General features: G+C 37.3%; 2 protein-coding genes across 3 annotated transcripts; one reads left to right on the top strand and one right to left on the bottom strand.

Annotated features, from left to right (window-relative positions):
• The first annotated feature begins 647 nt into the window (after window positions 1-647).
• LOC128854841 (retinol-binding protein pinta) lies at window positions 648-12,658 on the top strand. Its single transcript, XM_054089265.1, has 5 exons — window positions 648-903; window positions 1,034-1,519; window positions 7,841-8,033; window positions 8,094-8,323; window positions 8,431-12,658. The coding sequence occupies exons 2-5, from the start codon at window positions 1,326-1,328 to the stop codon at window positions 8,630-8,632; spliced, it is 819 nt and encodes a 272-aa protein (XP_053945240.1). The 5' UTR covers window positions 648-903; window positions 1,034-1,325; the 3' UTR covers window positions 8,633-12,658.
• Window positions 12,659-13,839: 1,181 nt separating this feature from the next.
• On the bottom strand, window positions 13,840-23,680 carry LOC128854842 (MOB kinase activator-like 1). Of its 2 annotated transcripts, XM_054089267.1 has the most exons (4): window positions 23,311-23,680; window positions 22,987-23,168; window positions 14,945-15,111; window positions 13,840-14,861 (listed from the first exon to the last, which is right to left on the bottom strand). In XM_054089267.1, exons 2-4 carry the CDS (start codon window positions 22,998-23,000, stop codon window positions 14,383-14,385), a joined length of 660 nt encoding a protein of 219 aa, XP_053945242.1. In that variant the 5' UTR covers window positions 23,001-23,168; window positions 23,311-23,680; the 3' UTR covers window positions 13,840-14,382. The 2 variants fall into 2 exon arrangements, with proteins under 2 accessions (XP_053945242.1, XP_053945241.1); XM_054089266.1 differs by having other exon boundaries at window positions 22,987-23,680.
• Window positions 23,681-23,791: the final 111 nt, after the last annotated feature.

Consider the following 23,791-nt stretch of genomic DNA (forward strand, 5'->3'; position numbering starts at 1 on the left):
ACAGTAATCACATCAAATAATTTTATTTTATTTATTTTATTGCAATTTATAAATCAACTGAGTGGAGAAAATTTAAATATCGTAAGAGCGGCTTACTTATAGAGGCACAACAATGCACATGGAATATTATCAAGGAAAATAGTTTATAAATTATTAAATTTAAGTAGTAATTGTAGAAAAAATATATAAAAGTGATAAGTAAAAGATTGCCACGAGCGCTGCATAGAGTCATATGAAATAAACTTTCCAAAATGAAACTACTTTGCAGCTACTTTGTAAGTTATTGATATGTAAACATACTCGTATTTATTTGACATTTGAAAGCATTGCAGCGGGAACCAGCTCCGTGCGCCATTGAGTTAGTTTTGCACTAATTTTCAACTAATTCGATTTACTGCAGGGCGTGTACATGTATGTATATGTATGTATGTAAATGAGTATGTGTGTGTATGCTTGTGTCCACCTGCCGTTTTAATTGCACATCGAAATCCAAATCTGCGAATCCACCCAATCTACCCGTTTACTTGTCTGACACCCACACCTACAAAATCAGTTGTACGAGTATGCAGGTACGTTGATCCAGAGCACAATATACTAGCGTTCATTGTCAAGTTCGATGTCGATAAAGGAAAACGCAGTTTCTAACAAAGCGTCTGCATTGCATTAAGCATACTTACCTCACATAAAAGAATTACAACACAGTCGGTGTTTACCTTTACCTTCAGTATGCGTATGTACATATGTACAAACTTTTATACGCATTTATATTTTACGTTAGCACTGTTGGTTGGAATGAATGAAAGCAACATTCAGTATTATAAGCATAGTGCAGCTGCCCTAGTTGTTTGCTTATCGCAAAGTGTTCGAAGAAAGCAACCTAATCAATTTGACTATGTTTTCAAGGTAAGAAGCGATATAGTGACACAACTACACAGAACCTAGCCAAAGTTGGCGCTATGGCATTTGAACGGCGCACTGCCCTCTAACACTTGTATTGTAATAATCTGCCGCTAATATAGTGCAATAATTCTAGGAATCGCGACCGCTGCGACAACAGCTAATACTTAAACAAAATCAACACCGCCAAGCGAGCCATACCAAGCAGCGCTTCCTCCAATTGAATTGCAAATCGGTTGGCACAGTTTTGTGCGATCGCTCGTTTCGGCAAGAGTGATTATTCTCAGCGCTTTTTCTCATACGGTTCGAAGGCAAAAACAAAACCAAAGTCCAATAAACAAAACACGACACTTTGTTTATTTGCAATTACATAGAAAATTTGCATAAAACAGCTGAAAATAAATTTCTGTTGAAATTTATATTTGAAAATGTTATTGCACGGTTCGAGGAAAGTGACCACCTGTGACACGGAGCCCGAGAGGGTTCATGTACAAGTACAACATATCTCACAATGGCTAAAGGAGAATCCTAATGTAAATGCCAATAGTGAATATGAGAATTTATTTTTCTTTCTAAGGAGCTGCAAGTATGATATCGAGCGAACAAAGAAAAAAATTAAAAAGTAAGTGCTGGGAGTGAGAAGTGCATGATGTGAGCAGCAGCAGGGAGTGGTATTGCGTGCAAATTGTTAGACACATACATGCATGCACGGATTAAAGTCTACATACAACAATAATATAACGAATTAGCATTAAGAAAAAAAGTGAAGCAGCTTGCTTTCATGCATATGTGCATATTTACATGAGTTACATATGTTTATTTATTTACAAAACAAAAAGAAATCTCGTTCTCTAACTTCGTTACAAAAATTAAATAAAAGAAAAATTTAATTTACCTGTCAAAAAAATTAATTAAAATTTATTGAAAATTAAAAAAAAAAACTCTAAATTGAGTAGTACATCTAAAAATATTAAAAAATGACTTAACTGTCACTATATAAAAAATTTTGTTGTTAAACGTATGAGGGTATATTTAGTTTTTGTTTAGTTGTTGTGCTAGTTGGCTAAACTAAAAATGTCAACAAGAGAAGTCGCAAAAATTGTAGGCCTTAAGTTAGACCTACATATCTAGCGTTTCCAGGCGCCAACTGAACGCCACAATGCCGCGAAAGTTTAGTTGGTCATAAGTTCACTCCGTTATAAAAAGAACTACATTAACACTGGTTTCTTTGAAAGCAAAAAGCAATTAGGACGCCAAACAACATTTCTTTAAATAAATGTAATAAAAGAATTGAATCAAAGTCTACACTAGGACCAGCACAACGCATTGCAACGATTGTCAATAAATGTTGTCAGCTCAGAACTGTGCATAGATGTCTATGTAACAACGGGTTATTCAGTACAGCACCTCACAAAAAGCCAATAGTTTCGGAAAAAACCGCCGCCATCGCCCTTATTCTACAAACATGTATTGATAAAGACATGGATTTGTCAAGGGTTTTGTTCATTGATAACCAAATGTTTGGAAGTGAGAAATTAAAACGCTTCAATGGAGCAAATTTGAAGCATGGAGTTGGTAGTGTTGCGATTTGGGGAACTGTAGCAGCTGTTGGCGTTGGAAAGCTTTCATTCCAGACAATATGGACCGTTTTCACTACGAAAGTAAGCGTCTCCACGCTAAAAAGGTTCCACAAAACATTGGTGTATGTTTAATATTCACCCAACTCTGTTTTATACGGTAGATAGATTCCATAGAAAAACGTGTAAAAAAATGCATGCGACTATGGTAAATTTGGGGATAGGTTTTACAACTTTAAAAAATCGTGTAAGATGAAAAGACTCTCAATATAATATTTCCCCAAAATCAGTGCAAAAGAAATAATAATGAATCCAGATTACATAAACATTTAAACAACAAAAACAATTCATTTTTATTACAAAAAACAATTAAAATTACAAAATATATAAAACATATAAAAGTTCGAATTGAAATTAGGAAAAAAACTCATTTTTGTAACTAGATATTTATCGATACTTGATAACAAGCGTGCTCGTTTATTACGGACTGGACCAAAAATGCCAAATTCGTAACGGCTTCTGCTGGTTTTTTCGTTTTAACAAAGTCTGTTATTAGCCATTGTTTTTTGCTTTCTCGAGTTGTTTATACAAAGTGGCACAACATTAATCACCCTATGGGAAAATTTATAATTTTTGTAAATGGCGTCGTACGTCAGTGATATTTAACACTTATGAAGTAGACAGCTGCAGTATACAAACTCAAAATTGTTTTTTTTTTTTTTGTTTTTCATTACCATAACTAAAAAAGTATGAACAAAACAAAGTTGGATGATTAACTTTGTGCCACTTTGTACAGTACCTGTTATCCAGCTACACACAAATTTTAATGCACAGTTGGACTTATTGCAACAATTTTACTTAATAAGTCAACCTTTTAGGTATTATGTTTTGTTTAGGAAAACAATTTTTGCTTTGAGATTCGAACACAAATAAAGAACGTTATTTGAAGAAATACGCATATGTATGTAAGGAAACTGTGTTGTGTAAAGCAAAATGTTGTTGCGTATTGTAAAATCCACTAATGCTGTATGTAGACTTTAGCCCATGACTGTATGTATGCTTGTAAGTAGGACAAGGCAATCAAATTTTAAACTCTTATAAATGCAGCAAAATAATACAAACGAAAGCATTATTTTCATCAAACAAACTAGTAAATATAAAATTTTTTGTTAATGTTGATGAAATAAGAATTCATAATACTTCATATAACGTTCTTATATGAATGTATGCGACGTACGTCATTCTTATTTGACACTTGTGACTAGACAGCAGCAGTACACAAGCAGACAAACAATGAAGTGCATAAAGGTCAAAATAGAGATTTCCATCATTCAAAATCATTTTTGCTTTTTAGTAAAAAAGTTATTGAAAAGCGAAATTGGTGATTATTGAGTAAATAAAAGCTAGTTAAAAAAACATAAATTCAATTTATGCTATTTTTGCTGTAAATAACAAAACATTATGCCATATTACCGAAAGAAAAGGAATGTCCATTATCGCGAAAAAATTTGTATACATATAAAATATGCGCCCGTTATCCACATTTGTAATGGCTGCGTACTTCAGAGATAATACATATCTCTGGAGCAGTATAGCCATGTTGGATATTCTTGGACTGGATTCTCTAAAAGAATTTGTAATCTTTTTCAATATTTCAAAGCCTTTATTATTCACCAAGAACAAAGTCTAATTTATTGGAGAAAACTTCCACATTTGCAGCTTCAAACTACTTACATATATTCTAGCTTCACATACAATTTTTAAAGCACCTTTGAATCATAGATCTGACGCTTTCAGTTTTTTTATGTATTTTGGCATATATGTATGTAGCTGTAATTTAAATTAAGAAATATAGTTTGGCGTTTAAAAAATATCTGTCCCTTTTTTATTTAAAGCTATGCTAATACCGAAAGGTTTGCACTTTTGCCGGATTAAAAATTAAAATCATATAACTTCTTTTTGGATATACAAAATCGTGCTTTTATCGCCAAATATGCTTTGCCATATGAGGCTTTTTCTCTTCGCATTGAATTAAAACGCCGATGTATGTTAGCCACGTGTTGGTAGAATGAAAAGTTAAAAAGGCATGCATATGTATTTTTTGCCTATTCGTTACTATCTTCAGAAAACTATTATAAAATTTAGCGAGCAGGCTTTTGACAAAACATTTTGACCCCATAACTCCCAAACGATGGGCCTTTTTGGCCCTCTCTTTAAAGAACTTACATAAAGTTAATTAAAACGGGTACATGGTTAGAGGAATAAAACGTTATACAGAATTTTAAAGCGGAAAATTTTTCTAATGGTCAATCACAGTGGAAACCGTGCTTCAACTAAAACCACGTTTTTGGTTATGGAAATGAAACTATTATTCTCTTCTCCTTCTTAATTGGCGCGATAACCGCTTACGCGTTTTGGCCAAGTTTAACAAAGCGCGCTAGTCGTTTCTTTCTCTTGCTAACCGGTGCCAGTTGGGCACACCAAGTGAAGCCAAGTCCTTCTCTACCTGATCTTTCCAACGCAGAGGAGACCTTCCTCTGCTATCACCTGCTGGTACCACGTCGAATACTTTCAGAGCCGAAGCATTTGCATCCATTCGGACGACATGACCCAACCAGCGTAGCCGCTGGATCTTCATTCGCTCCGCTATGTTTATGTTGTCGTAAAGCTCATACAGCTCATCGTTCCATCGCCTGCGATATTCGCCATTGCCAACGTGCAAAGGTCCAAAAATCTATTATTACCATTCAGTAATTAAAATGATGTACTCGCCAGAAAGGATTTTCTATATTTTATCTATATCTTATTTATGATTTAAAATTTTTATCTATAAAATCTCGAAAAAGGACTCGTACTGCTTTCAAATTCAATGAACATGGGAGGAAATTCTCAACATCGCATGCAAGAAAAAATTATCAAAAATCAACGCGGTTTTAGAGCAACTTCAAACTTACACTTTGATTTATTCAATTTAATGGTTCATAGTCCATTGCTTATCCAGAAGTTTTATAAAGATTCTGATTAAGAACGCCAACCCTTTGTCCTCCTCTGACGAATGTTTTCAATTGCTTCACCATCTCATTGTCAATTTTGGATAAAATAAATAATTATAATCAATTACTTCAAACAAATATCTAAGAGATATCTGTGTGCAAAAACACAGAGAACTCTAAATAAGATGAATTGGGGCTTGCCGTCAACCCTAGAGTGCGAAATAAATAGGACGGTCTCATCTTTCCAGTGCTAAGAAGCGTAAGCCCAAGTCTTTCCGCGAAAGTAAAATTTTAGATATGAAGCTGAGAAGAAAAACTCGCGTTGATCTGAAGATAAATCAAGCGTTGAAAGTTTTCGGATAGTGTCAGAGAAACTTTAGTAAGGGAGGGGATTTGAGACCGGTTATGGGATTCTAGATATTTATAACTTTAGTCAGACCAATCGACACGTATTTATCTATAACTATAGGTGGTGCAGAACCTTGACTAAAACCACAGTTTCTAGTTTAAAAATTCTACTAAAACGTCATTTCTGTGTTTTATGCATATTTGTAAAATGTGAGTAAATTACTGAAACTTCACGATTTTTTTACACATCATTAACTTGTCGTATATCTATGTATAAAATTGTTCCTTTAGAGAAGAAACGGTTATGAGTTTCACGTTGCTTATTGGTTTTACGTTGAACTACGCCCCAAATCCCCCAGGGGATTAAAGTCTGAGGAGTTATGTGAAAATTCCATCCAATTTTGTGTCGCCATCGCTTTGTGTGAAGGAGCAGAGTCTTGCTGACGATGTTTGGGCTGCCACCACGTACACTACCAACCTGGCATTAATTTTCTGCCTCTGTAACCTCGATATGAAATTCACTCGAAATCCTTGAGTAAAGAAGTGGCATTACATGTCCTTTGTTGCTGTCAACACCTACAACCATACTAGTGGCTGCAAACTTCGGGTGCATGACAACGATAACCTCTAGCCAAAAACCACAACAACTCAGGCGCTACAGAGTGTTTAAATTTCTTTAGAAGGCGTTTTGATCGGATAACTCGCTGTTCTCATGTTTGCCTCGACATAAACTGTCTTCTGCTCATAACGTAGGATTTATACCGGAGATCTTAATGGATAACTCGACGGATAAAACCCTCAGAAACATTAAACTTCTCGCAATAGCCTTCATAACAGATTGGGTTCTGCATAGCCGCTTGATGCTTGCACTTCACGGCGAACCTTATGAAAGAGTGAACGGGCGCTCTCGAGAACATTAGAGATTTCTAAATCGGTGTGATTTGCAAATGTTGTATATCCACGATAACTGCACCCAGGAGGCATTCTGTATATATTGCAATTCTACTTTATGGTTCTCGAGAACATTTTTACATTGCTTGTCGAATTATTGTATAATTTAAGCTCTTAGAGTTTTTAAGCTATGAAGATCCTTTATTTAACCAACAATGATTTCACAATGAAGAACTCTTTTGGGTACAGTGGTGCTTCTGGTATGCAAGTACAAATACATTTTTTGCATTTTACATTCACGTTCAGCCACGTGTTCATACATACATATGTGAATATTCGTATTGCTCTCGCCCGGCAATAAACCTGCCTGGCTCAACAGAAAGATGGAAGATTTGCTTCTTACAAGACCCTGCAAGTAGACTAACACATATTTAATAAAGTCTGCAGCATATATGCGCTGAGTAAAAGAGAGGATTTAAAAATTTGAAATCCTCTTCACGATCAAACAATCGGCTTATTTCATTTTTGGTCTCTTTCCACTTTAGAAAGGGGAAATTTGTCTGCTAAGGTATTGGCAATAACACCGGCACCAACTCAAGTGGTCTTACCAACAAATGCTAATTCAAGCAACATATTCAACGAAGCAATGAAAATCCTCTAAGAATATTTGTAGACCCTTGTACTTTACCCATTGGTGAACATCGCAAGCGATATAACCATAAGCCGTGGGAGCGTCAACAATTACCATTTTAGCAGCACCGCCTACTTTGTCAAAGAATTCCGAACGTATTCAACATTGTTGTGGTTGTAACAACATAATACAACTTCATAAACTTTTGGGAAATGCTTCTGTGTCCTTCTACAGGATTGAGCCCGTGTCTTTCCGATAGCATAGAATTGTCGTTTACGGAATGTATTCGTTGTGATACTCGCTAGCGATAGAAGAAAATGACCTCTTCCGGTGGGAAAATCTAAGTGGTGTGGGTAGTTACATACATGCCAGAAAAGAGTAGCACAGTTTGTATATCATCAGACTTTTAATTAATTGATATTGAGTGCTGCTGCTGGTACTGAAAGAGGAGATCTTGTAATTTTGTCTGAAATTTAAAATTTTTTGTTTAAATCTTTTTACAGTTTCTACCAGATGCGTGCGGAACGTGTCGAATGGTTTGCTAACAGAGATCCGTTTTTACCGGAATTACAAGAGCTACTTGAGCTGGGCGTATTTTTGCCCGTCGGTGGTGTGGATTCAAAGAATCGTAAGGTAGTGATAATACGAGCTGCCGCTCATGATCCGAAACTACATTCCCAGAATAATGTTTTTAAGGTGAAACCGCGTTTTAATAGTAATAAAGAGAATGTAAATTATATTTATTAAAAATTTTAGGTTAGCAAAATGGTTTTAGATTTGCTACTCAAATACGAGCCAGACAATTGTGGGCGTGGCATTGTGGCCATTTTCGACATGGCCGGTGTACAGCTGGGGCATGCGCTGCAATTGAATGCAAGAATGATAAAACATTCCGTGGAAAGTTGGCAAGCCTATCCATGTCAACCGAAATTGTTGGAGTTTATCAATGCGCCGACACATGTCAATATCTTCTTGAACACCTTCAGGTAGGTATATAAAACATTTGATAAATATTTATTCGTAAATATTGTTGGATCTCTAGCTAATCGGAATTTTACAGTATGTACTTGAATGCTTTCTTCCTTAATTGTAGATTATTTATGTCACCGAAAATGCGTTCTCGTGTTGTTGTACAAAAACGTTTAACTACAGTGGAGTGCGACGAACTACCAAAAGATATAGGCGGCAAAGGACCCAGCTACAAAGAGCTTGCTGTCAAATGGAAGCAACTTGTAGAGGACAACATTGACTTTTATCATGAAAATGACAAGTACAAAAGTAAGCTGGTAACATGAGGGTCTTGGCAGCCTATTGGGAGGAACACCTAAGAAGTTGCGTCCATTTCTTTTATACTAATTGCATACAAGTAGATTATAAAAATATGTCATAAGTTAGGAATTTAGTTGAGGAATAAATTTAAAAAAAGAAGAGTGGGTGGGTTGAAGTGGGTGTGTTAGAAAGGGTCTTTCAAAAGAGCCTTATTAAAATAAAACATATATGTACAAATTTAAATTCTTTTAGGTTTCACAATTTTTGTTCAAAATACGGATCTTAACAATTATGTGTGAAAAATTACATAATTTAAATGACCACCACGAATATGTCTACAGGTAAAATCTGCCAAACAGTTGATTCTTGAATGCCTGCCATTGTTGAGAATGTCGAGAGATCGATGTTGAAGCTAGTTCTTTTTATATTCTCGACAGAACCAGTTTTTGAAGTTTTTCATTCATACGATTATTTCCTCAAAAAAACATCACGAGTTTTACTAAAAGTTGCTCTTAAAAAACTATTCATAATAACAAATATCAAAGATGGCATAAAAAAAGGTACTGTCTGGGATTATTCACTACTGACATGTGGCATCACTTTTGAAAGACCCCTAATATTTCAGATTAATGTTTTGCTTTTTATCAATTTATATTACATATTATGTGACCTTTAACATCATTTATGGAATATGATGTTCGTCAAGTGCCTGACTCTAGCCGTGTCGCGGAGGTGAGCTCTTTTAAACACACTTCTTTCCCAATTTCCAATCCTTCCGGCATAGCGCTTACGTACTTAGACATTCAGCAACAATTTTTCATGTTGACTCAATTGACGATCTGCCTTACTATTACAAATACAGTATATGTACATATATTACCCATTGTATGGACATTTTTAGAGGTATTCGATACACCACTAAATGGATTGCCTTTTTCATACGCAACTGACACCAAAAAAGTCAAATAATTTTCTCCGCGTATTTAACATTAAAAATCAATATATACAATAATAATTTCGATTTTTCGGCCATTAATTTTTATAAACTTACAGTTTTGCTTTAATAAAGTTCGAAAGTTACACAGTAGCTTATATTCACTGAATTCGGAAAAGAAGATAGTATCTCTCCACTTTCCCCACCCTAATAATTAACTTATCGCATCGCAAGCTGCAGATTTGTACGTGCGCTATATATGTATGTATGTTAATGTAATAATACTTATACATCCGCCCTAAATTGTATTTAGTAAATACTTCACCAAAATAGAAATTGTGAATTATTTTCCCTTGGTTGATTAGACTCATATCAGTATCGTTTATTTTAATTGGTCTCATTTACATATTTATGTATATGTAAATACTAGGTATACATGTACACACATTAGGGTATAAAAATTTATATAATTTATATTTATATTAATATTAATATGTATAATAGCATTTGCATATGTATGTATATACAATTTTATGGGTATAGTTGTATACATTTTGCGCGTGTTATTATATTTTTTACTTTTTATTTCCTTCATGAGTAAAAACTTTTTTTTAATTATACACTCTGGAGAGTTGTCGGGTTCTATTCAACCTGATAGAATTTAAGAAAATTTTAGCTCAGTCGAATTGTACAATATTACAGATGGCAGAAAAATAGGTGGATTATAGTAAAATATTAAATATATAAATAAAAGTTTTTGATTTCTCCGTACGAATCGATGGAGAAGTTGGGTAAGAAAATCAATCTCTTTGATAGAGTACCATCACGTTTCTATTTTTTTATTGAGTTTAAGTGCCTACCCGGAACAAGGTCTGTTTTTTCGGAGTTGCCTTAGAGCTCCCGACATTTGATGGGTACAACCACAAAACAAGTTTATAAATACCAAAGAGATTCAAATCAAAGTGGGCTAATAGATAAACTCACAAGGATATAAAGGTTGTTCTTAATGTTTTAGATATTTCATTTTAAGTAACACAAAAGACTAGGCGAATTTATGTTAACCAGAACTACTTTTCGTAAGCTTTGGAAGCAAACAAATCAAATTATGTTCATGCTCATTTGTTCTAAGGTTCGACAAAATTCTTTCTATTTAAAGATCTTCAAGTTTTTAATCGAAATAAGGCGTTTTATTTAATTATTATAAATTGTTATTGTTATTTTTATTTAAAAGTTATTTATAACAATTTCCAAATCACGAACAAATCTTAAAAAGATCATTTAATTTCTGACTGAAGAATAAAAGCCGTTTGTTTTCATTGAATCTAGAAATACGAATTTAGGCAGATAACACCGGCTTACAAATAATTAACGATTTCTCACTTAAGACCGCGGCCACTAAATTCCTAAACCGAATTGGTCGCTAAGTCTGAAAATCTACATATTTTTTCAGGTCATGTCGTTTTCGAGAGTGCGTTCTTATTTTCAATAAATAGTCAGAAACAGGAAAGCGTTCCTTTACTTGAAAATGAAAGCAGAAATTAGAGAGTAACTGCGACTCTCTTCTGTCAGAAGTTACAAGATTTATTCAGATAAATTTTTATTGGGAAAATCTAGAAAAGCGTCAAACTCAATTGACAGCTAAAAAGTGAAAATACTCAAAATTTGAAAGTCAACTGGAAATGTAGCAGGCAAGGCAACGCAGTTTTGAACATTATATCCGCTACAGGTGGTTACATCAAGTGATTCTAATAACGATGGCATTTATGAAATCAATATGGAGCACTCTGATAGCGAAGGTGATGGTATATTAGAGCCACTATTTCCAGATAGGGAGAATAGTAATAGGAAAGAGCAACATTACAAATGCTGTTAAAACAACAGCAACAGCAACATTATTATACCTACCTATGCGGAGGTACAATCCAAGATGCACTTTTGCATATCGAAGGAATTACACAAAATTTGGAAGGAAAGCGAATTCCATAAGAGTCTACACCTTTTAATGAATGCGCCTTGAGCAATATATATTATATGAAGTGCGATTTTAGTTACAAATCCAAAATTTTGTTTTGTCACGACTTTTAATCAATGAAAATACAGAAGAAATTTGTATATTGAACTGACCTTTGACCAACATAAAAGTGAAGTAGCAATAAACAAACATTTTTTTATAGTAGATACATGTATAAATAAAGCCATTTGGTTGTTTTATTAGTTTTGCGCCTCTTAGCACTGTATAATCGCGAAATTCGGTATTTAATTTTCTAACTAAAAGGTATGTTTTCCGTACAGTTGACGTGCTTGCCCACCTCAATTTATTTCTTTTATTAATTTTCAGAAAATAAAAGCCTTTTTCCACGCACGCACACACACACATGATGATTTTTGAACCAAAATTTTTAATCTCGCTGGCGAAATAGATGGTTGGTTAAATCCAATAGATGGTTGGTTAATCCAACTAGCGCTTCCGCACCATTTTGTTGCCACATCCGGCGAAATAGAACCTATTTGAAAAATATCTCAAGTCATTAGACTTAGCATAAAATCTAAAATTGCTTTGTTCGCATTAGACTTAGCATAAAATCTGAAATTGCTTTGTTCGCTATAATTTTTGCAATTTAAAACAACGCACTGAATTTTCAATTTTGCATATAAATTCACAAATACAAAATAAAGCTTAAAACTAGCAGTAGGTGGATCAAGCTGATGTTGTTACCTTGTGTTTTTTCACCCTTGTATTTTTTCCATATCATAAACGCATAAAAGAGCTATAGCAGCTCTTTGTTGCCAACTTTTAGACAAGTAAAAAAATTATCCATCACATAGTTTTATATAGGCTTCCACAGCATTCTCATGCATTCATAAATATTCACTTTGTTACTCTCCAATATTCGTATTGGGACGAGAAACACGAATCACATCTGCGATACTTTTATAGTTTACGCGCCAGATTAGATCAGTTTGAGGATTGCTATGTAACAACCCACATATCCACATACATATGTACATATACGTATACATACATATATTTTATGAAATTCCTAAAATTTGTTTTATTGAACCTATGAAAGCCACCAAAATTAACCGATATGAAAAAATACCGTCATAGGTATACATATTTGCGTATTAGAGGGTTAAGTTTTCAAAACTTTTGGATGTTAGTCTTAGATGCAAAAAATGTATAATACAGATACATATGTATATACTTATATGTGCTTGTCGTTAGTCATATTTTATTTTGATTGGTTATATACTTTACACATAGGGCATTTAAATGCACCCAATAAAAAATACAGTGGTACAAAATTCTTTTGATTATATACTAAACTTATCTATGATAATTATGCAAGTGTTGTTACTTTTCATTTACGAGGTTTACTTTATTGTGTTCTATTCATGCGTTAGAGTGTTATTATTAAGAATTGCATACTGACAATTGATATAACATTCACGCCTTCAGTTAGGGATTAGCTGCTATACACCATTTCACTTTATACCACAATCGCATCGAAACTGCAGATTAAAGGCTTGTCTAATTGCCATGGCCTTGTAAATACGTGTTTCTTTGTTACGAAAATTAATTAATGAACATAGTACGCACATGAATACAAAACTTTTTAAAACAATTTAATTTGCAAAATAATTCCATGTCTTAGCTATTAGTATTAATTAAATTGTTTAGTGAGCGTCAGGTATAAGCGATAGGAAAGTAAATGCATATTAGATTTATACTTGTTTATATGCTATAGAGTACACTCGTACCATTCACATACTCGTAGGGATTTATTTTATGATAATTATTGAAGCATACAATAAACAGCTTTATATTGATAATCTTTAAGAGTGCAAATAGTTAAAACTTGGCGAACTTTCCCTCTTAGCACTTACAAATGCGTTTAGCTTCTGGTATTACCTTACTCCAATAAAAAAAACCGCATAAGTGAAGTTTTATTGTATAGAAAAGTATAGTCATGGCAATTTACGTAGGTTTATGCCTTTAAATAGTTTTGTGAATGCCTTGATGCTGAAATTTTGAACACACTAAAGAGGAAATAAATTGAGAACAATTATCTTTTTTATTTGTAAATTATTCGAAATTGCTTTTTATTGCTATTCAGATTCTCGTTTTTAATTATTATAAATAAAAAAATAGATCGATTTTGAAACGCATTTCACGGCAATAACATATTCGATAAATATGGCGCTGGCGAGTGTTTAGAAGGCGATACATATTTCCACAATCTTTAATGTCATTCACTTTTACTTTTGTTGTTATTTTAGAGTATATGCGAACGTGTGAGCGTGCCGCTAATATTTTTTAAGTTTCCTTCCTTTTTTTTTTGATATAGAATATTTTTTCGAGCTTACAACTAGTATTCTTTAAATAAATCTTAGAATTGTAAATATATATTAAAGCAGTAACTAATCAAATAGGTGTATTGCATTTTTAGCTGTTCAAGCCATTTTAAAAATAAAAATAAAAAATGAGATAAATTATTTAACTGTAAATTCTAATTATAATAATGCAAGCATACTATGTAGACGATTAAACGTTCATAATACATACATTTTTCAAATTATAAAAATATATATTTATATATTTTTTTATCGCTAATATTTAAGCATCGGCATCGTTCGCAGTTTTCGATAAAGTTACTAATAATAATAATAAAACGGACATACATATAAGAGACCGCCATTGCATATTTTATATTTTGTTTCTACAGGCTCAAACACTGCTTTTGTATCTCATTGCTTCACTATGTCATGGCTCATATTGTCTCCAATCCGTTTTATCTTTCACACTCAAAATTCCAACTGCATACCGACTTGCATTGAATCCTATATTTGCCGCTCATCTTTTGCTGTTAATTTATCAATGAGTTCCTGCAGTGGTGCCAATTCTCGGCGATCAATCAAATTGAATTCTTGTACAAAGAATATAAAGTGTTTGAAAGATGTGTTCAGGTGTGCCTCTTCACCCAGTGTTACGACCTCGGAGAAATGTTGATGGTAAATATGAGCATATACACGAAATAGGCGTTTTAATATAGTTTTCGCTATGCTGAGAAAATTCTTTGGAAACGGTATGCCGATTTTTGACGGAAATAATGTCTCATCGTCTAGTTGATCTTGCACCCATGTCATAAGATAATCAATGTACTTCGGTGCACTGCATTTGATTGGTTTCTTAACGGTGAGTCCATCCGCCCAATGATATTCATATTTCGGACCGGCTGACATAATGACACAACTTTCTTCGGTACAAAACTCAGTGATGGTGCCATACAACATATTTATTTGATTGAAAAAGTCGACAGCTACAAGGGAAGATATTTAATTCGTATAATATTTATTTAAATTTCAAATCATATTCGTACTAAGAAAAAATAAATAAGCTTACTATTTACAGCGACCCATTCGTTGAGATCTTCACCATCCGGCAAAGCCACGGCATTACGCAAATTTCCCGAACCTAATGTTGCTGCCGCATGTTTCATTAAATCATATTGGTGAGTACCTTCGGGTATATTCTTCTTAGGTTTAAAGGTTTTGCTTGAACGTGATCCACTAAAAATAAAAAGCAGTCGTGGAATTAATTTTGTAAGCATATAAAAAGGAACTATATATTTACTACTAGTATTATTACAATATAGGAACAAATAATATCCCGGAATAATAACAGAACCCGGAATCATCGTTTGAGTAATCCGGAAGTATTCCCTTGAGAGAACAGAAGTACTTTCCTTTACTCTCCATACTTCAAGTTCAACAGGATATAACTGGACACTCTATAAGGGTTTGTTGGTTAAATAAATATTATAAGAGGACAAAAATATGACGTCATGAGACTGTTAATACAGGGAAATATTGCGGAATGCAGAGGCGCAAGTAGAAAAAAATCACCAGAGAAAAACCCTGAGACAATTGATAGAAAAAGCAAAGAACAAAGACAAATTCAATTAATAAAAACTATGATACAAAACATATAGCCGGTGATAAAACGATATCTCATCAACAAATTTGACTACTATTGACTATTTTTTTTTAATGTACATTATTTTATAAAAAATATAGCTTATCTATATTAGAAAAATGCCTCAAATCGGTCATCATAATTTCACGGTTTTCGTTAGAATTTCTAGAAATGCATGTCATTTTTTTATAAACAAAAACAAACCCAACACTATCAAGGAAAAAAATTATAAAAAATCAACTTTATTATACTAAAATTTAATAAGATTTCAAACTGCATAATAAAGTTTTGCGTAGAAATTCTAATTAAAAAACATGGAATTACGAAATTTTTCAAATTTTTGTATAAAGTTTTAATACAATGGATACAATACAAATTTATTATTATAATATTTGGCTGCCAATTGCGGTCTCAAAGTCAACTCTGACAAAACGGAGTTGATGCTATTCACCAGGAAATACAAGCCTCCACTTTTTAAGCTTCCAAGACTAAACAATCAGTGTCTTACACTCGCATCGGAAGTGAAGTGTCTTGCTGTAATACTTGACCCCAAGCTCCACATAAAAAATCGAGTTAAGAAGGCCAGTATAGCCTTATACGCCTGTAAATCTGTGTTCGGCAAAAAATGTGGTCTCAAGCCACGTGTCGTATTTTGGATGTACAACTTAGTGGTTCTGCCAATTTTGACATATGGTTGCCTAGTTTGGTGGGTAGCTTTTCAGAAGGGCTACAACACCACTAAACTAGAGAGAGTGCAGAGAACTGCATGTGTGGGCATCACTGGTGCTTGTAGAACATGTCCCACTGCTGCGCTCAACGTTATTCTGCACTTATGTACTTCCGTGAATCTGTAAGTTAAATCCATTGCTGCTCAGAGCACTATTACGTTGAAGGAGATTGGCCTCAGGAAACAATTTCCTCTAGGACATAGTAAGATCTTGAAGCAGATCTCCCCTTCCGTCTCTCTTCTTCGCACTGATCTCTCCATCCGCAAACTGGGTTTTGAGGGTTGTGCTAGGGCTATCTTTCCGAGCAGGCAAGATTGGAAAGAGGGGAAAGTCGGCACGGATATAGGTACCTCTGTTTTCGCCGACGGATCCAAAATGGAATCTGGAGTGGGAGCGGGGCTTTTCTCTAAATCAGCCAGCATTTCGGTCTCCTTTACACTGCCGGAAACGAGTTGCGTTTTTCACATTCCCATGGCAGCCGGTACTACGTTACCGGAATGACTCGGGTTTTTCTTCCCGACCAAGGGCTGCCGCCCCAGTACACTAGCCCTGTCTAGTGTATCGTATATCACCCCACCCCTTACGTCACAGGAGCAAACTCTCGCAGCAATCCTGCTCCAAATACTTCTCCTCAGGGCTGGAGTCGAATCCAACCCTGGGCCAGAAGTATTCTACTGCTGCGTCTGCCATAAACGGCTTCACCCGAACTCCACTTCGGTTAGGTGCAATAAGTGCAACGGGTGGAGCCACCTTAAGACCCGTTCAGGCCTTAAGTCGCACAGGGAGTGGTCCACACGGTATGTGGCCACGTGTTGCTCCCGCCAACAGGCGACTGATGCCTCCACGGCTACTACACCCCCTGATAGGCCGGCACTACCAACCGCCACCACAACCCATACCTCCACGGTGAGGAGCCTATCGGAGCAACACAACTCCCCTTCAATCCCTCCCATCCCTTCCTGCTCCAACCCCAGTGCGGGGACAAACCAGCAGCTCCTGGTCCCCCGTACCGTCTGTTCCGTGTGTCAGACCGTAATACCTCGGAATATGGTATCAGTCCAATGCAATTCCTGCAGTAGCTGGTGCCATTTTCGGAGATGTTCCGGCCTGCGCACCACCCGTGAGTGGACAACTGCCTACGTTGCCCCCTGCTGCAGAGCTCTGCACCCACTACCGCCCCCGGAGGCGCGGCCGCCCACCACCATCAGGCCGCAACAACCACAGTGGATTGCGCAGCAGGTCCAACGTAGACAACCCCACGCGTCCCTCACCCCCCGGATTACACAGACCTCACCGAGAAGCTTCAAGCTTCTCCAGTTTAACTGTAACGGACTTACGAGTAAGGTCGACGAGATAGTTGACTTTATGAGCCGGCACAGTATTAAAATAGCTGCGGTCCAAGAAACAAAGTTGCACGCCAGGTCATCTCTGATCACCAGGGATGGCTACAACGTGCACAGACGCGATCGCGAGCGAGACAATGGTGGTGGCCTAGCGTTTATAGTCCACCACACAGTGCAGTATCGTCTCATCGATGAAGGAATCGACCGCAGGGACAGCACCTTAGAATGTCAAGGCATAGCTGTCCGGTGAGGCGATTCCGAGCTCGAAATATTTAACGTGTATATACCCCCTGTCACCTGCTGCCCGGCAGGATATCACCCTGATATAGGTGCGCTCATCAGAGGTGAAAACCGATTGGTTGTAGGTGACTTTAATGCGCATCACGATCTTTGGCATTCAAGCCTGCCAAATGATCGTAGGGGACAGCAATTGGCAGAGCAGATAGACGACTCGACATTCAGCACTGTGAACGACGACGCCCCCACCAGGGTAGTGGGCAATTGTAGCAGCTCGCCTGACCTAACAATGGCTAGCGCGGGTCTGATAAATAGCATAACGTGGCGACTATGCTATCGCTTGCATCAGACCACTTGCCCATTATCGTCTCGATTGAGAGACCTGCCGACTTCGTTTCCGCGAATCCCACTACTGAAACCTGGGAAACCCGCCAACCAAGGGAGTCTTATCGGCCGATAACTCTCCTTTCCCCAGTAGTGAAGACACTTGAAGCCCTCCTACTCCCTCTCTACACGACACACCTGGCCCCAGCCCCACATCAGCACGGATTCCGACGAGTGCACAGCACTTCCAGCTTCCCCGTGAGACTCGTGTAACATTGGCACAATTACGTTCTGGATATTGTAGCAGGTTAAACTCCTACTTATCCAGAATTGACCCCGACATTCCAAACACATGTCCGGCATGTGAAGGTACCCCGCACGACACTAACCACCTCTTCACATGCCCCCTCAATCAGACTCATCTAACCCCCCTCTCCCTCTGGAACCAACCTGTCGAAACAGCATGTTTCCTGGGCCTACCCCTAGATGAGCTAGACGAAGACGACCGATGATATACTTACACTGACAGGGCTAACTATGCTGTTAAAACAACAACAAGAACAACAGTGCACAGCACCACCACTGCACTCACCGCCATAAACGCCCAGATAAATCGCGGGCTTAACCAAAACCGCCCCCGCGAGAGGACTGTCCTAGTAGCGTTGGACCTAAAGAAGGCTTTCGATACAGTCAGCCATTCCACGCTACTAGATGATATTTATCAGTCGACACTCCCGCCAGGGCTGAAGAGGTGGTCCGCGAACTGAGCGGTCGGCACTCGTCAGTGATAATATATTTCGAGATCAAATATCAAAGCAGAGGAAGATTAAGCAAGGCGTACCGCAGGGTGGTGTTCTTTCACCCTTGCTTTTTAACTTCTACATCTCGAAACTCCCCCAACCACCAGCGGGAGTTTCCCTAATCTCATACGCTGACGATTGCACGATAATGGCGTCGGGCAATGACATCGATGGCCTGTGTTCCAAAGTGAACAACTACCTCACCTACCTTTCTCGCTTTTTCACTGCGAGGAATCTCCAACTTTCCCCCACCAAGTCCACGGCGACCCTTTTCACCACCTGGACAAACGAGGTCAAGCTGTCCCTTAAGGTAAAAGTCGACGACACACCAATTCCGACTGTAAATAACCCCAAAATTTTGGGTGTAACCTTTGACAGCTTGCTCTCCTTCTCTGCGCATACAACCGCAATTGCCACTAAAGTCCAAAATCGCAACAAGGTCTTCAAATCGCTGGCCGGCAGCACTTGGGGCAAAGACAAAGAACTGTTGCTTTCGACATTTAAGGCAATTGGCCGGCCGGTTCTAAACTATGCTGCGCCTGTCTGGTTGCCGGGAACTAGTGATTCGCAGTGGACAAAGCTTCAGACATGTCAAAATACCGCCATTCGGACAGCGACCGGGTGCCTCCTGATGTCACCCATCCAACATCTACACAACGAGGCACAAATGCTCCCAGTTGCGGAGCACAACAAATTGCTCAGCAAGCAGTTCCTGCTGGGGTGTTACCGCAGGTTTCACCCCTGCAGACACCTGCTTGAGCCTGAGCCGCCTCCCAGGCACGTCAGGAGACACCTCCTTGACTACGCTGACGAACTCCAGGACAAAACTGACCGAAACCTACTGGACCGGACAGTATTTAGACAGTCAATAATAAACGACATCCACCGGGAGACCGTTACCACCTTCATGAACTCCCGTCATGTGAATGCCGTAATCGGAGTCCAACCACCACCTATCGCAGATGAAGAGCTCCAGCTTCCCCGTGAGACTCGTGTAACATTGGCACAATTACGTTCTGGATATTGTAGCAGGTTAAACTCCTACTTATCCAGAATTGACCCCGAGATACCAAACACATGTCCGGCATGCGAAGGTACCCCGCACGACACTAACCACCTCTTCACATGCCCCCTCAAACCGACTCATCTAACCCCCCTCTCCCTCTGGACCCAACCTGACGAAACAGCATGTTTCCTGGGCCTACCCTTAGATGAGCTAGACGAAGACGACCGATGATATACTTACACTGACAGGGCTAACTATGCTGTTAAAACAACAACATGCTGTTAAAACAACAGTAGCGTTTTTCAAGCAGAGGTTTTCGCGATGCTGCAAGCATGCAAAATGCTTCGGGATCGCTGTTGGGAGGGCGACATTAATATTTTTTCTGATAGCTGCGATCAAGGCCCTGTCGTCGCCGTATTGCAGCTGTCTTCTGGTGAACTCCTGTAAGGAGGAACTCAAACGTCTCGAATGTGCAGGAAACATTCCCCTTAGCTGGGTTCCTGGGCATATTCCTGTGCGAGGGAAATGAAATTAGCGATAGGATTGCCAGGGTTTCAGCTGTACCCTTCTCAGATATCGGTGTCCCCTTGACCGTTGTTAAAGAGAAACGTTCTCACTACAGTCGGTTCTACGTTACCGGAACGACCCGGATTTATATCCGGCCAAGGATTGTCACTTCAGCAGCATCCCTCATATATATATGGGGAATGTTTATGCTGCTACAACAACAGAAACTACACCATTTGTTTCTAAAAAAATCGCAAGAAAAAGGGAGGTCTTTCTAATCGTATGCTATTTCGAAAACACTATGGCCTCAATACGATATAAACAGAACGCTTAAGGTGATGGGAATCCGGAATGCCTTAGCGTGCCCTTTGGGGACGACTTAAATAAATTTTCCAGCTTAGATCCCTTTTCTCTCCTCCACTACATCAACAGCACTGGTTGGCTGTAGAAGGTTTTCTCTTCCCAAAATGCTTCTTTTCACAGGTCCACATTATGGTATCAAAACGGCAACTAAGTGGTACTTGAAGTGTGCCTTACCTACCCACATATTATAATACAATTATGCTCTATTGTTGCTGTTGTTGTTGTTGTAGCTTTACACTTATCCCTGTCAGTGTTATGTAGATCACCGGTCGGCTTCGTCTATCTCATCTAACCGTAGGCCCGAAAACTTGCTGTTTCGCTAGGTTGGGTCCAGAGGGAAAGGAGTGTTAAATGAGTGAGTTTGATCGAGCATGTGAAAAGGTGGTTAGTGTTGTGCGGAGCGCCTTCACATGTTGGTCATAGTATGTCGAGACCGATTATGGATAAGTAGGAGTTTAACCTGCTACAGTATCCTGAAAATAATTGTGCTATGTATGACTGGTGGTTGGACTCCGATAACGACATTCATAAATATTAAAAATTTCAGTACCAAAAATTGAGTAACAGGAAAACTCAGAACTTGATTACTAAACAAGTTTAGTAACATAATAGGTAATAATGGGTTGGTACATGATTACCATTCGGGAGTGCGTAGGTTTGAATATCCGTGCATGGAACAGCAAATTGATAGAACAAACTTTTTCAAATAGCGGTCGACCTTCGGCAGCCAATGACAAACCTCCGAGTGTATTTCTGTCATGGAAAACCTCATAAAAAATATTTGCGGTTCGGAGTCAGTTTAAAACTGTAGGTCCCTCCATTTATGGAACAACATCAAGATGCACACCACAAATGGGAGACGGAGCCAGATCTAACACTTAGCAGAAATAACCGCGCCAATTATTTATTAATTTTTTTTAATATAACGGACATTAATAGGATTTTAACGAGCTTAATTTTAATCACTTGGGGAGCATAAGATTGATTTATTGACATGCGCCACACACATTAGATTAGTATTCAGTTTAGAGCCAAGGCTTTTAACAAGTGGTTCAAACTTTATAACACTACGTCAACTGGATTTTAGGGGCACTTTTGGAGGGAGATTGTCGTTGAATTTGCTCTGAAAGTAAGTTCTTTTCCCATCTCCAGTTATTTTAGTAGCCATATTCCACAAAGGTTTATATGTCATCCAATTTTTTTCAGTAAGGTTTTACTTCCAAGCCCTCATTGCCTTACGCGTTTCTCTATTGGACGATGCCTGTGCCAATTATATATATATACATATATAACTTTTCTTAGAGAATATATTTATCAAAAAGATAAGTAACTTCAAAAAATATTCAACCACTTTTTCTCTAACCTAATGTGGTTGTTGTTGTAGCAGCATAAAAAATCCTTTATACATGTACGGGGAATGCTGCAACAGTCCTTGGCCGGATATAAATCCGGGTCGTTCCGGTAACGCAGAGCCGAAAATAAGCAAACTATTAAGGTAGTTATTTCCAAATACAAAAAAAATCAAATAAAGCAACAAAAATTCTCTAACATAATTTTTGATATTGATGCCGTCAAAACCAGGAAAATATAATATATGTAAGTAGTTAGGTTAAATATTTCTCATAGATTTAAGACATAAAACATAACTCAGAAAAATCATGGCCGTTAACAACGCTGGGAGAAAGTTGTTAAAAAAGTAAGGACGAATAAATGTTATTCATATATTTAACAATTTTCAAATATACATAATTTTATTGTAATGGTATTATTTTAACGCATGTATACTTGCAAGAAAAACTGAAGACAACAAAGTTTATATTAAAATATTGTAGCACCATAAAAAAAAACCAACAAATGTTTAAGAAATGATTCCCAGTCTTTGGTCGGATACCCCCATCTTCTGACAGTAGTCCCGGCAGAGTAAAAAGGACTGCCTGCACAGTCTACAGCCTACAGTAGATTAGTTCTTTATTTAGCTAAAGGAGAACTTATCAAATACTGACTCCTTATCGCAGAACAATTTTAATTTCGTCCATCAGAAATGAAAAACGTACAAATGACATTTAAAATAATTTCAAATTAGAAAACCAAAAAAAAGAAACACACTTGTTTTGCACTATGGACCAAAAATAAAAGCTTTTTAATAAGAATAGCTACTTACAATAGAAACTCCATTACTTTTGCGAGCGCTTCAAAACCTTTTGAAATTAAACCGAGGTTGAAGTTGTCCCCGATTATACAAGACTTCGATTATTGAGATCGATGCAGGCACCAGCAATCTGCGAAATTACCAGATGTCTTTCCCTTCTTAGCCGTCCTGATCTTCACTCGGCGAGTTCGAGTCTATTTTTAGCAGTTGTGACGAATTGCACAAAAATATTATGAAAATTAATCGCTAGCAAATAAAACTTTGTTTTGTGAGGTGGGAGCCCGTTAATACAGACAGTCGCGGCGTGTGGGGTAAACCGATAGATTTCTACTTTACCGGAGATAGGTAGGGGCCGACCGGAACAATTCGAACATATGTATGTTTTTATTTATGTGGAGTGAGACCGATTTGGTAGTTGGCTTTTGTTGAATTGTATAGTCGGCTAATCGGTTATGCTGTTCCACTGCAGCTGATATCGTTCGCCGTTTGCTTAAGAAAATCAATAAAGCTATCGGCGGTAGTATTGTAAAATCACTTTCAATAAATTTAATGATTTGAGTCGGAGCAGCTTGGCATATTTAAACGCTTTAAAACTATATATATTTTGGATTGTTTCACTATTTCTTTGCACAATAATCGAAGCACGAAGAAAGAAGCCAGCTCAATTCTATGCTTTTTGACAAACCGAATCCAAAAACCGAGGCAGCAACAAAAGAAAGAAAAACAAGAAAGAAATCCAATTCACCTCAAAATCTGTCAAACACAGAAAGAGATAAATATGTTGCTTAATTTGTCTGAAACAGACCCAATTTACACT

The sequence above is a fragment of the Anastrepha ludens genome, chromosome 2 (assembly GCF_028408465.1).
Source record: "Anastrepha ludens isolate Willacy chromosome 2, idAnaLude1.1, whole genome shotgun sequence".
Lineage (NCBI taxonomy): Eukaryota > Metazoa > Arthropoda > Insecta > Diptera > Tephritidae > Anastrepha > Anastrepha ludens.

Coding starts and splice junctions, on each gene's coding strand:
- LOC128854841 (XM_054089265.1), top strand. CDS start 1,326: ATGTTATTGCACGGTTCGAGGAAAGTGACCACCTGTGACACGGAGCCC. Junction 1,520..7,840: donor ACAAAGAAAAAAATTAAAAA/GTAAGTGCTGGG, acceptor ATCTTTTTACAG/TTTCTACCAGATGCGTGCGG. Junction 8,034..8,093: donor CCCAGAATAATGTTTTTAAG/GTGAAACCGCGT, acceptor TAAAAATTTTAG/GTTAGCAAAATGGTTTTAGA.
- LOC128854842 (XM_054089267.1), bottom strand. Junction 14,862..14,944: donor CGAATGGGTCGCTGTAAATA/GTAAGCTTATTT, acceptor CTTCCCTTGTAG/CTGTCGACTTTTTCAATCAA.